Below are 12,959 nucleotides of genomic sequence, written 5' to 3'. Positions count from 1 at the left end.
GGTGTTATTTAGGGGAACTGAATTGTGATTTTTGTTTTTGAGAAGACATTTCATTTATTTGTCATCATGATGTTTTTTCCTCAAAGCAGACGTTTAGAGATTTCCTGTAATTTCATTGCAGATAATCAGATTATTTTTGATGTACTTAGCTAACGTCACTTTAAACCCCTTAATAAAGTTCCTTAACAAGGAAGGCAGAGAGCCTTTAAGTCTAGACAGGGACTGAACTCCAACTGAGTACAATTCCACAGTAAGTAAACATTACATTGTTAAAAAATCGTAAAAATGGTGGAGCTGCTATCTGACCGGTAGAAAGCTTCTGACAAACATTTTTTTTCTGTTTCTCGTCTCTTGTCGTTTGAATATAGAAATGCTCTTTATATATGAGGAGAAACATCCTTTTTAATTTATAGTGATGGCATTAATGATACCCTATAGGAATAAGAGGTTATCATATGTTTTTATGTTTTCAAAATTCTTGTTGCGACTGGAGAAAAGTTGATCTTGCAGGGAGACTTAAGGTAAGTGACGTCTGTGTGGGCCTGGAGACTGCACCTTGCTTTGATTGCTTTAATTGTCCATGATTTTGATGAACCTGGTTGTAAAAAGTCTTTTAAAAATAATTTTAACATTTTGATGGCTGGCAACAAGACATATTTACTAACATTAAGTTTTCAACAATAACACAGTCACATTAGTTAAAACACAGAAAACAGAACGCCTTTAGAAGAGCACAGTGAGACCAGATAAACAGAAACACTGGCTGTGATGTCACTTGTCATGTCGGCACAACAAGACGCAGATGAATGATTTTCTGTGTTTTTGTTCTGGCTCCCTGTGAATGAGGAAACAGCTGCACTTTGGCCTTCTGGTGGTCACAGAACCTGGTGGAAAATTCTGCAATGTATGTTTTATGTTATGCTATGAAAGAGAGTGATGCTGTCAGCACTGCTGTTTGACATCATTGGCCATGAATTATTTAATATTACTGTAGATCCACCGTTATTGTTCTGATCTGTCAAGATGGCTCAGCCTTCAGATTTTTTTTATTATTGTTAAAAAAAATCCACAATATCTGATGTAATGCAGAGTTATAAGAGTGTAAAAAAAACAACTTAACTGTAATTATGTATCTTCAATCTTGCAGGAATGTACAGTACAGTGGAACAGCAAAAACCTGACACATGTGGCCCTTCAGTTGATGCAACTGTTGTTCACTGAAGCCTCATTAGAAATGGTCTCAGTAGAAAGGTGGCTTTAAGAAGCCATTGAAAACAGGAAGGTATACAGAATTACACGAGAACTGGAAATTCAGTGGCAACGCATCTTATGTCATTATAAATCCAAATTCAAATCATTCTCCTTTTAATATCCAGCCATCTGTAAAACACAGTGGAGGCTCTGTCATGGTTTGGAGCTATATTTCAGCCAGTGGTGTTGATGAAAATATGAATGCAGACAAATGCCGTCTGATTTTGATTCACCATCTTCACCATGATAGTGATCCCAAACACCGCCTGTCCAAGCATACTTAGAAGTGCACAATGGAATAATGTCAGCCATGGATTGGCCTTACTGGAACATTGTTAAGGCAGTGTGGAATCATTTTAAGAGAAAATTGAACAAAAGGAACAATATCCAAAGAAGAGCTTTCAGTGTCCTTGAACAAACCTGGAGAACCGTTCCTGAAGACATTCCAGGTTAAACTATCAGATCTTAATGTCAGCTAATCACATCAGTAGTTCAAGCACCAAAAAATAGCAGAAAGAAGAATGATCCCTGCTATTCCCCTAATCAGTAGTTAGGCCAATGTGCGGAGGACAGATTTCCAGGTTACCTGGAATGTTAACTGGTGACCTTTAGTGATAATTGAGTAGTGTTTCAATAGAGAGGAAAATTAGAGTTACAGAACAATTCGTATGTATTTCAAGATGAGTGTCTCATAGATGAGTCTACTGTCGATGCATCCACTGGCCATTGAAGCGGAGCAGCAAGCGCAGGCAACACATGTAAACACAGGCAAGTAGCAGCAGTAGATTAAAATCAATGGGTGTCTGTTCAGGAAGTTCGAGCATAATTTGCGTGTCATGTTTATGAAGTTAGGTAAGATACATATTAAGTCTTAAGCTCTACGCAGCTAGTTTGTCATGTCAGTGACACAGTTTTCCTCTGTTTAATTTAGTTTGTCTATAATTAGATAATCTACTTCAGTGCGTCATGGTGTTATGTGAGAGAAACTACAAAACACCATCATCAGTTACATTTTGCTGCACAGTCATAATACAGTGATTCTGTTATTTCATTAATGTGAACCTCTCCTCACTGGAGTATTTGGCTTTGTAAATAGAGTCCACTGCAATGAGGTCAGAATATTCAAGATTCGTTATTGTTTATAAATATCTATACACCAAAATTATATTGCACTCAAGACTGACTCAATAAACTATGGAACTCCAGAGTGTTCAATGACAAAGTGAACAAATTTTACTTTAAATTCTTGAAATGTATTAAAATTATTATTAATATATTTTAACTAAAAAGTACAGTTTTTAATTGGCTCTGATCTGGAAAGTATAACAACAATGACAAGTATTCCTCTTTGGATTTTTATGGATGTAACCCTTTTATTATATGCGTGCTTTATCTTTAGACCTGTATATAATTTGTATGAGGGGTTCAGTGGCGGAAACCGATATTACTGTCCTTTATGTGGACAAACATCCTAATCTCTACAAATTTTCAATATGAAGGTTTTGGTTTCACATAGGAATCTTAAATTCTATTCTATTTTATAATTAAATTCTAACTTGAAATGGGGTTTCTGTGACTGAACTAATCTCCTACTCACTGTAACTCCTCCACTGTCTCCTTTTGTCTTTATAATTATTATTATTTATTTATTTATTTTTTTGTCTTGTTTTGTTTTGTTTTTACTTTTTATGATTACTCTACAATGTCCTTTAAGTACTTTCTGTTTGTTAAAAAGGAAAAAATGCTAATAAAAAGAGATTTGCAAAAAAAAAAAAGTACTGTTTTTAAATTTAATGTTGCAGAAACAACAAAATAATTTCTAGCGCTCAGTGGATCTGCGCTCGACAATGCAGCCTAGGCGGAGTAGTCGAACGCAGATCCACTGAGCTCTCAACACAGACAGCATCGTCAGAAGAAAAGTTGATAAAATAAATTAAACATTTTGTATTGTTCGATACATATGTGTACCGAACCGAAAGCACTGTATCGAACGTATATATATATATATATATAAGAGAGCTTGTGCTGGGATGCCATCTGGTCCAGCTGCCATCCATGTGTTGTCTGTGAAGGTTCTCAGTCATCCAGGTCATCGTAGTCAAAGGAGCTTGCAAAGTAAAGCGTCTGGACTTCTTTAAGTTGCTTGAAGACGTTTCACCTCTCATCCGAGAAGCTTCTTCAGTTCTAAGTTAGAACGGATGAGAGGTGAAACGTCTTCAAGCAACTTAAAGAAGTCCAGACGCTTTACTTTGCAAGCTCCTTTGACCATCCATGTGTTGATTTTTCTGACATGTTCTAGTTCATTGTGAGCTGTTCTCTTTTTTCTTGTTAAGCATCAATATCTTTGCACCACACAAAAACAAACTGTCATTGACAAAAACACAGGTCCAGGCAGAAATAACTCCAGATTAGTGCTTTGACTTGCCTATATTGCTTCCCTGTGTAGCCTTTTGCATTATGTCTAATGCTCTCAAACACAGCAGTTGCTATCACCTTTCTCCCACCAACACACAAAGAAGTCTTTGTTTTTTTGTTACTCTGCTCTCCTTCTCGTCTTGAATTGCTGTCTTAATCAGCAACAGAACACTTTGCGATTTTTAGTCACCTGTTAATTTCACAAATTGGTGTGGGAATCTCATTCCACAGCAGCACTTATTTCAACCCTATTACCTCTCTTTCTCTCTGTCTCTCTCTCTCTTTGCCAACAGGGTGTGATGGAGAGTTTCCTGGGTACAGCCCTGGCTGGTTCTGTCTTCTGTTTCTTTGGTGGTCAGCCCCTCATCATCCTCAGTTCCACTGGACCCATCCTCATCTTTGAAAAGCTGCTGTTTGAGTTCAGCAAGTGAGCTGCTTTAGAGCATAGTAGATTTATATACTGGGAAGGTTCATGTTCTGAAGAGACCTCAGTAATGTCAGGAGTAAACATCTCATCTCACCACATTATTATGTTTACGGTTTGCATTAAAATCATTTTAGGTTGAAGAGTTTCAGTTGAAATGCTATGTGCAGTATGTGGGAGCATATGTATGGCTTTATTTACTTCAGGCTGAATGCAAATCCAAATTTCTGAAATGCTGCAGAAAGAAGAAGATGAAGAAAAAAAGGATTAATGCCTTGATTCTAATTTGCTGGTTACTTTAACCAGAAAACAGCCAGAGAAGCGCTTTTGCCATTCTGATCTTTGTTCTGACTGCAGTTCTGCTGAAGTAATGAGTTCAGCTACCATTAAATACCAACCCTCAAATCCACTTTGCAATCACTTGTACTTACCTCAATTTATATTGACAGCCCTGATACCACAGAGTATAAATGTAAACACAGCCTGCTACATAGTGTTTGTACTGAAACAGTGAACTATTTTTAAGTGTGAACAAAAACAAAATGTTAACCAAAAATCAAACTTTCTTTATTGTCACTGTGAAAAATTCCAAGAGGTATATTTGTTTATACGAAATATTTGTTTGCATGAAACAAACTAGGTCAAGTAGATGACATCCCAGCCTGATACATACTGATGCGCCCAAAAATACCAGCGCTTTAGCTGGTGTTGTATTTTTCTGAGGATTCTGCAAAATGTGGTCCTATACAGAGCCAGCGTTCCAGAGACAGCTTTGAGATTTCAGTATGTTAGTTTGTATGTAGAGGGTTTGTTAACAAGACAGCATGACAGATGTGAAAAATGCAGTCACCTGTATTTAAAGGTGAGATAAAGATTGACAATGAGTGTGATCCGATGCCTTCGTGCAGATGATGCATGTAATAATGTAGTAATCGTTGATAAACGCTCATGGGTCAGAATATCAGCTTGTTGATGGCCATTAGGGCTGGCGTGATGCAGTGACACAGTGGTCCTTCTCAAAGATTAAATAACATTAGTGGGCTTCCACATGAATGCTTATCTAACTTTGAAGGAAAAAATGTCCATCCCGGTTTTCCCTCCAAGGCACGAGCGATAAGCAGAGTTCTGTCCTTTCCTTCTAAGATTCCTAATTATTTAAAGTAACACTCAGGTATGCCATTCAGCGTGTTAGTACGAGCTCGGGAGCAGCTTGGGAGAACAAGAAAACAGAGACTGCTTTAGGTTGCCTTCCCAATCGACTCAAAGGTTTATTTGGTACACAGCAGTTTATATAGAGAAAAAAAGGTTCGTGTGTCAGCTTTCCCAGTTCAAACCGGTACAGACTAAATAAGGAAACGTCTTCCTGCCTTCTGAGCAAAGTATCCCTTGTGTAGTTTATCAGTTCAGCTACAATTTATGATCATCCCAGCAAAATACACTCCTAGACATAGAATACAGAGTTCTTTCATTAGTGAATTCTGAAACAAACCACCTGGCCTTTAACGAGCCTTTTTCTAAGAGATAAAGAAGGGAGGATGGGAGTAAGGAAGTGGTCTCGTCTCTGTGGTTTTTTCGACCTTGGGGTACCAGCCTGTGAGTCTTACACATCAATTCTTGGGTCAGAGAGAAAGAGAAAAACAACTATTAAATGGGCCTTATTGAGTAACTCTTTTCTGTATAATATCACAATAAAACAATATCCTGTAAATGCTACCATGGTATCAAAATATCACAACAAACTTTATCACATTTAACTGTGTAAAAACTGAATAAACTTGGAAAAACAATCAACAGTTTAAATATACAGAATTATAACCAGTTTGAATGTAATAAATTAAAAAAAACATTAATTAAAACTTTTTTAAACTTGTGTAGATTTAATTGTGGAAAGAATTATAATTATATGCATGCAAAGTATATATGCATGATAATAGATCTATTTTGTGCATGTGACTGATAAGATGATGATATAAAGAAGGAAGGATAAGAAGTCCAAACCGAGTCCTTCTTGTTTAGTTGGTGATTTTGCGCGCACATATCATGTGTTTGATGACTCAAGCCTTGATATTTGTCTGTAAACACTCCAAGCACGGTTGTTTTTCCCCATCAAGCTGCTCTATATTCACAGATAATGTACTGTTTGCACAAAACTGGACATCTTTGTGTTCTGTGCCTAAATTCATCATTGCTCCCACCTGTTTTTCTGACCTGTCGCTTCCACAGGAGCAACAGCATAGATTACATGGAGCTGCGTCTGTGGATCGGCATGCACTCGTGCCTACAGTGTTTCATCCTCGTAGCTACAGATGCCAGTTACATCATCAAATACATGACGCGTTTTACTGAGGAGGGCTTCTCCAGCCTTATATCCTTCATCTTCATCTCTGATGCCATCAAGAAGATGGTGGGCGCCTTCAAATATTATCCCATCAACACAGACTTTAAGCCCGACTATGTCACCACCTACAAGTGCGAGTGCCTGGCCCCAGACCCGAGTGAGTTCACCCCTTGACTCAGGGATAGAGAGAAAAGGGGGATTATTAGTCTCATTGGACTGACATGACGGGCACATTACAGAAGCAAACGCATGTGTGTGTTCACTTTATCAACAGCTTTTTTTGAGAATGCCGTCAGCTTTAATGTCTTGACTTCATTGGTTTAATTATTACTTATGACAATATGTGAATAAATGCAGTACAGCAAACTAAATAACTTTAATTATGCATAGGGCTCATGATAGGGTCATGAAGCAGGATTTATTAACAAGATCTGTTGATTGTTGACAAGAAAAGAAATTATCACTCAGTGTTATTGTGAATTTTATTTATCTCAGCTTTGGTACTTATTTCACAGTTAAAATATTTAAACTAATTTCTCACGTATATCAGAAAAAAGATTTCAAATGAATGGCTGTCGAGGTAATAATGCGCATCAGTTTTTAGTCGATCAGGTAATAATGAAACGTTTGCCTGCTACAAAGAAATGTTAGATCTTTTTTTTTTGTCCACTGGTTTCCTTTGCAGTGTTTGCTCACTGACAGAGCGTTCACTTTAATGGCATACATCATTAATGTGTCTCCTAGCAGATGCCTATTTTAAGCTGCTACCAGTCCACATTATTTAGCACACCGAAGATTAAATTATACTGTTTTAGCTGTTTTTGACCATCTATAGCTGTACAGGCATATCAAGCATATGTTGGAGGCAACTTATTACAACTATTAACATCACACAGAGAGGACTGACAAATAACTACACTATAATAGGTCTGTGGATGTCTTTGTCATCATTTCTTTATAACCATACTTGTGATGATATCTGGAGTAGAGTTATAATAGTTTTGTATTTTCTAATTACTATTTATTTTTATTTCATTTTCACCTTTTGGTTGCGATTTAGTGTAGTCATTTCAGCAGTATTGTTATTGTTTGAAAATGCAAAGTTTTAGTTTCCGTTTTAGTCTTTATAATTAGTATTACTGTCTGGGGGAGGCAGACAGGGGCGCCACCGGGAAGGGGTTGGGGTGGTGGCGGTCCTATGTTGGTAATAATGTAATAAGTTTGCAGAAAAGCTGGTGCCAATCCATGGACAGATCACTGGTGCATCTCAATGCCAACACAGAGACAGGCAACAGTTCACACTCTTACCTGATCCAACACTTATCTGTCTTTATTGAATAAGTTTCATCAATCAGTCAATTAAAGCAGATTTTTATGCATTTCAAAATCTTAATTGTTTTTTATATGTACCTATTTTCAGTGATATCAGCTATAATAGCAGGAAATTAACTAGGCATATCATTCTTTTTTTCTGTTTTTGCCATCTTTTTCAAGTAACCTACATTTGACAGCAGCATAATGAAAATGGAAAGTTCTGTTTTCGGTGTGCCACCCCAATATGTTTGGTGCCCCCCATATGGCCACGCCTACAAAACAAATCTGGAGCCCCCCCGATGTAAGAGGCATAATTTAGGAAAATCAGTACAGGTATTGCAAGAAAATACAAGCAACTTTTTAACCCTCTCAGGCTCAAATTAAACTTTTTGTTGCTAATGCACAACCAAGTCCTGCAGTGGTACTTCTGAGTAATCAGGTTGTTAGTTTTTAACTGTTGCAAATCGGCAACGCCTGCCTTGAGAGGGTTAAAAGCGGTTGACTCGCAGTCCTGTAGATATACAGAGCCTCAAATATACCACTAAAACGAAGTATATTTCCTCTAGATTTTTATTTTATTTTACTTCATTTTTTGAAGTTCACAAAATCGCTTCAGAGAGTTTTGATTTTTTTAAAAAGTGATTTAGTTTAGTTTTCTTTTTTTGTTTGTTTTGTTTTAGTTAATTATAGTAACCTTGGTCTGCAGTGCTGAACAACAGCTTTATTCTTCTTGGGTTGGGGGGTTTGATGATGGTAATCTACCCACCTTTTTTCAAGTGCAGGTAATTTGCAGTCATTTCTGCAGACATTGATTTCTGTAACTGATTGTTATCCTTTTTTGCTTTTGCCATGCACAAACAATTTGGCTGCCGTCTCTTGCAAGTGAGTACCCCTTTGTCTGTCTGCATGAGACTCGGAGTGCTCTCTGTCCAGCTGCTGGATTCTCATTATATTTTGCGTTTCTTCTTTCCTCCCCTTTTGTTTTCTTCATCACCCCATCTACGCTATCTGACTCATTACCTGCCTCCTCCCTACTCTCTCTCTCCCCAATCCGTGAACAGTGGCTGCAATGATCTTCAATGGTTTAGCTCCAATGCCAGATAACAGCTCTAGTGTCTCTGGGGTGAGTGCTTGCTTTCATTAAATGTTTAATTTTCTACTTTTTGTTGCTATATTTCAAGATAAATGTCCACAGAGTTGGCGACATTGCAGCTGCAGACATGCTTTGTTTACAGCTAACCCAGGTGTCAGCTCTGTCTCTAAAAAGAAGTCGCTTTCCCTCCTCTGTGTCTGCGTCTCTCCATCAACCCCACTGACCTTTCACTATTACTAACTTTACATCTGCGCCGACAATTTTTCGCTCTCTACGTGTCTTTGTCGAAACACTACGCTCTTCTTCATCCTCTCTTACTGCTGCCAACACCATCCCAGTTGAATGTGACAGCTCTGGACTGGAGCCAGCTGAGCAAGAAGGAGTGTGTGAAGTATGGAGGCTCTCTGGTGGGAAAGTCCTGCAAGTACGTCCCCGATCTGGCCCTCATGTCCTTCATCCTCTTCTTTGGCACCTACTCCATGACCGTCTCCCTCAAGAAGTTCAAGTTCAGCCGCTACTTCCCAACCAAGGTGGGTAAACTATCTGTCAGGTGGAGGTAAGAAGAAACTAGACTGAATACATGTATGTAAACAGTGAAGCTGCAAGTAGAGGTAGTGAAGTTAGATGTATTTAAATACCTGGGATCAGGTATGGACAGGATTAAATATGAGCATATCAGAGGGACAGCTCAGGTTTAGCGGTTTGAAAAAAGTCAGAGAAGCAAGCCTGAGATGGTTTGGGCATGTGCAGCAGAGTGATAGTGGATATTTTGAACAAAGGATATTTGATATGGAGCTACCAGGCTGGAGGAAAAGAGGAAGATCCCAGAGAAGATTCATGGATGTAGTGAAGGAGGACAGGAAGCGGATTGGTGTGACAGAAGAGAACACTATGGTGAGATGGAGGCAGATGATCTGCTGTGGCTGAAAGAAGAAGAAGATAGTATAAACAAAAAAATGGCTGCCAGGTTTTTGAAAGTGTTAGATGTTTTTGGGCAGAAAACCTAGCTATTAGATCATTGTTCTTCCTTTTTACCTGCACAGCAACTCTTCTAGCAGGAAGTGGAGAGCCAACCAGACAAAGAAGTAATTCTTCTTATTTTGCTATATTCCTTTTTCAGACACCAGGATTACATTTGACTAAAGTGAAACTTGGCAGGCTACTTTTTCTTTTCAGTATTTATAAGCAGCTTCCTGCCTATTAGACCTCGGAAGCATCTCATCTTTAAGTTCTGCAAATGTTTATCTTTGTAATACAGACTGTTCTCTTTTTCTGTGTTTGGCACCAGCTGAGGAAACTCATCAGTGACTTCTCTATCTTCATGTCCATCATGACCTTTGTTGGGCTGGACATGTTAATGGGACTCAAAACTCCCAAGCTTATTGTCCCAACAGAATTTAAGGTAATTTCCAAACTGTTTATATATAGAAGAAAACAAGTAAAAAACAATTTCCAAAATGAGCAGCTCTATGACATGTTGCTGTATTGGGGACTGGTAGGGAATTTTGAATGGAAACATGAACATTTTGGATAACAAACGTGCTAAGAGTTAGAGAAGACGATCCATGCTGCCGTTATATCTGTTAGCGTTGCAGGGATGCACTTTGACTTTCTACAGATTGCATTAACTCTCCACAACAAAAGAACTTCATCACACTGGCTTAAAATTATGTTCCAATAATGATCTTGTGGAACTGAATCCTCGCTTTTAATAAAAATAAAGCTGCCTTTCATTTAACAGCCAACTCGACCGGGTCGTGGCTGGCTTGTGATGCCTTTTGGGAAGAATCCATGGTGGGTGTATCTGGCCAGCTTTGTGCCCGCCCTGCTTGTCACCATCCTCATCTTCATGGATCAGCAGATCAGCGCTGTCATTGTTAACCGCAAGGAGAACAAACTTAAGGTAGGTGTGCAACCAGTCAAATCAACATCAAAAGCCAAAGTAACAGTCACAAAACAGCGCTATAAATTCAGACAGAAGCCTATCGACTCACAGCCTGCCCCTTATGAGGTTGCTTTTAATAGAAATGATCTTTGTTTGCCCTGCAGAAAGGCTGTGGCTATCACTTGGATCTGTTCTGGGTTGGAGTCCTGATGGCCACATGCTCCTTCTTGGGTCTGCCCTGGTACGTGGCTGCCACCGTCATCTCTATTGCTCACATCGACTCTCTGAAGATGGAGAGTGAATCGAGTGCTCCAGGAGAGCAGCCGCAGTTCCTCGGGGTCAGGTAGCGTAAAAACAAAGAGCTCAGAAATAAAAAGGAAAGTGCAGTTTGTCAAATAGGCCGCCACTACCGACATCGCAGAGCTACAGAACCACTGTCCTAAATCCTTTGTAGCTGACGTAGATGAGTGCATTGTGAAACTGACTTGACGCTCTCTTGTGTCCCGTCAATGTCAAACATACAGAGAACAAAGAGTGACAGGCATACTGGTGTTCGTTCTCACTGGAGTCTCCATCTTCCTTGCTCCTGTACTTAAGGTATGAGGTGCATAATGGATTTTTTTATTTTTGTTTTTGTAATTGTTATATGAGGCTTTTTTTCTTTGCTGTTTCCTCAAGATTTGTTTTTATTATCTGCAAAACTCAAGATGCTCACTACAATGAATCAATAAATTATGTTAAACAAATTTCAGGTACCCACATTTTGAAGCCTCCATATTAGTTTTTCAGTTGCCCTGTTTGGGTGGTTATTAGCTTGGTTAGAGCTGTGTCTACAAACTCTACACATCTACACTCATTTTTGCTAAGAGTCAGAATTTCACTCTCATTGTGATGCTGTGAACTCTCTTAATTATGGCCAACATGTACCTTCACTTGCAGTTCATCCCCATGCCTGTGCTGTACGGTGTCTTCCTTTACATGGGTGTAGCATCTCTCAGTGGAATCCAGGTACCATGCGTATGCCAGCTGGTGTTATTTATGATTTGAGTAATTTGTGGCTGGGCAGCTTACTTATTGAGTTACAGACAGCAGATGTGAAGTGGCTTATTTAAAGCTTTTAAGCAAAAAATGTAAGAATAACAACCAACAGGTATGCTGATACCATTATGTCCATATAGACCGCAAAGATAAAAAAAATCAAAAAGAAAAGAAAAAGGTTTTCAATTCGACACAATGTGTGAAACAACAATAAATAAACTGCACAAGTCTGCTCTAAATAATTTAAGCACTCATGATCGTTGTAAGTTTATTTGTATTTAACATAAATTCCTGCCCCTCAACCCTCTTGTTGTCATTGCCTTCCACAGTTCTGGGACAGGATAAAGTTGTACATGATGCCTTCCAAGCACCAACCTGACTTCACCTACCTGCGTCATGTTCCTCTCAGAAGGGTACACCTGTTCACTCTGATCCAGATTACATGTCTGGCTGTGCTCTGGGTCCTCAAGTCCACCTTCTTGGCAATCATATTTCCCGTTATGGTAAGTGTGATGAAATACTCCCTTTTGCACCACAAATTATAGATCCTGTGTTGTGAGATGGATGGAGCTGAGAGACAAGTGTTTTGAAATGGAAGAAACACAGATGCTGATGCTAAAACTACAGGGTGGGCCATTTATTTGGATACACCGTAATAAAATGGGAATGGTTGGTGATATTAAAGTCCTGTTTGTGGCACATTAGTATATGTGAGGGGGCAAACTCCTCAAGATGGCTGGTGACCATGGTGGCCATTTAGAAGTCGGCCATCTTGGATACAACTTTTGTTTTTTCAATAGGAAGAGGGTCATGTGACACATCAAACTTATTGGTAATGTCACAAGAAAAACAATGGTGTTCTTGGTTTCAACGTAACTTGATTCTTTCATGAGTTATTTACAAGTTTCTGACCACTTGTAAAATGTGTTCAATGTGCTGCCCATTGTGTTGGATTGTCAATGCAACCCTCTTCTCCCACTCTTCACACACTGACAGCAACACCGCAGGAGAAATGCCAGCACAGGCATCCAGTATCCGTAGTTTCAGGTGCTGCACATCTCGTATCTTCACACCATAGACAATTGCCTTCAGATGACCCCAAAGATAAAAGTCTAATGGGGTCAGATCGGGAGACCTTGGGGGCCATTCAACTGGCCCACGACGACCAATCCACTTTCCAGGAAACTGTTCATCTAGGAAT

General features: G+C 39.0%; 1 protein-coding gene across 3 annotated transcripts in view; it reads left to right on the top strand.

Moving 5' to 3' along the window:
- slc4a5a (solute carrier family 4 member 5a) overlaps positions 1 to 12,959 on the top strand; it is a 39,984-nt gene that overhangs the window by 22,457 nt on the left and 4,568 nt on the right. Inside the window, exons 14-23 of one of the 3 annotated variants that reach the window (XM_082554355.1) lie at positions 3,960 to 4,093; positions 6,314 to 6,585; positions 8,804 to 8,865; positions 9,174 to 9,365; positions 10,124 to 10,237; positions 10,577 to 10,738; positions 10,885 to 11,063; positions 11,245 to 11,317; positions 11,660 to 11,728; positions 12,088 to 12,261. In XM_082554355.1, the coding sequence (XP_082410481.1) occupies positions 3,960 to 4,093; positions 6,314 to 6,585; positions 8,804 to 8,865; positions 9,174 to 9,365; positions 10,124 to 10,237; positions 10,577 to 10,738; positions 10,885 to 11,063; positions 11,245 to 11,317; positions 11,660 to 11,728; positions 12,088 to 12,261 (1,431 nt within the window). The remainder of the gene's footprint in view (positions 1 to 3,959; positions 4,094 to 6,313; positions 6,586 to 8,803; positions 8,866 to 9,173; positions 9,366 to 10,123; positions 10,238 to 10,576; positions 10,739 to 10,884; positions 11,064 to 11,244; positions 11,318 to 11,659; positions 11,729 to 12,087; positions 12,262 to 12,959) is intronic. The other 2 variants (XM_082554356.1, XM_082554357.1) reach the window with 2 other exon arrangements.

The sequence above is a fragment of the Aulonocara stuartgranti genome (genome assembly GCF_965226115.1).
Source record: "Aulonocara stuartgranti genome assembly, chromosome: 12".
Taxonomy (NCBI): domain Eukaryota; kingdom Metazoa; phylum Chordata; class Actinopteri; order Cichliformes; family Cichlidae; genus Aulonocara; species Aulonocara stuartgranti.
Note: the sequence above shows the minus strand (reverse complement) of the source record. Positions and strands in the feature narration are given on the sequence as shown.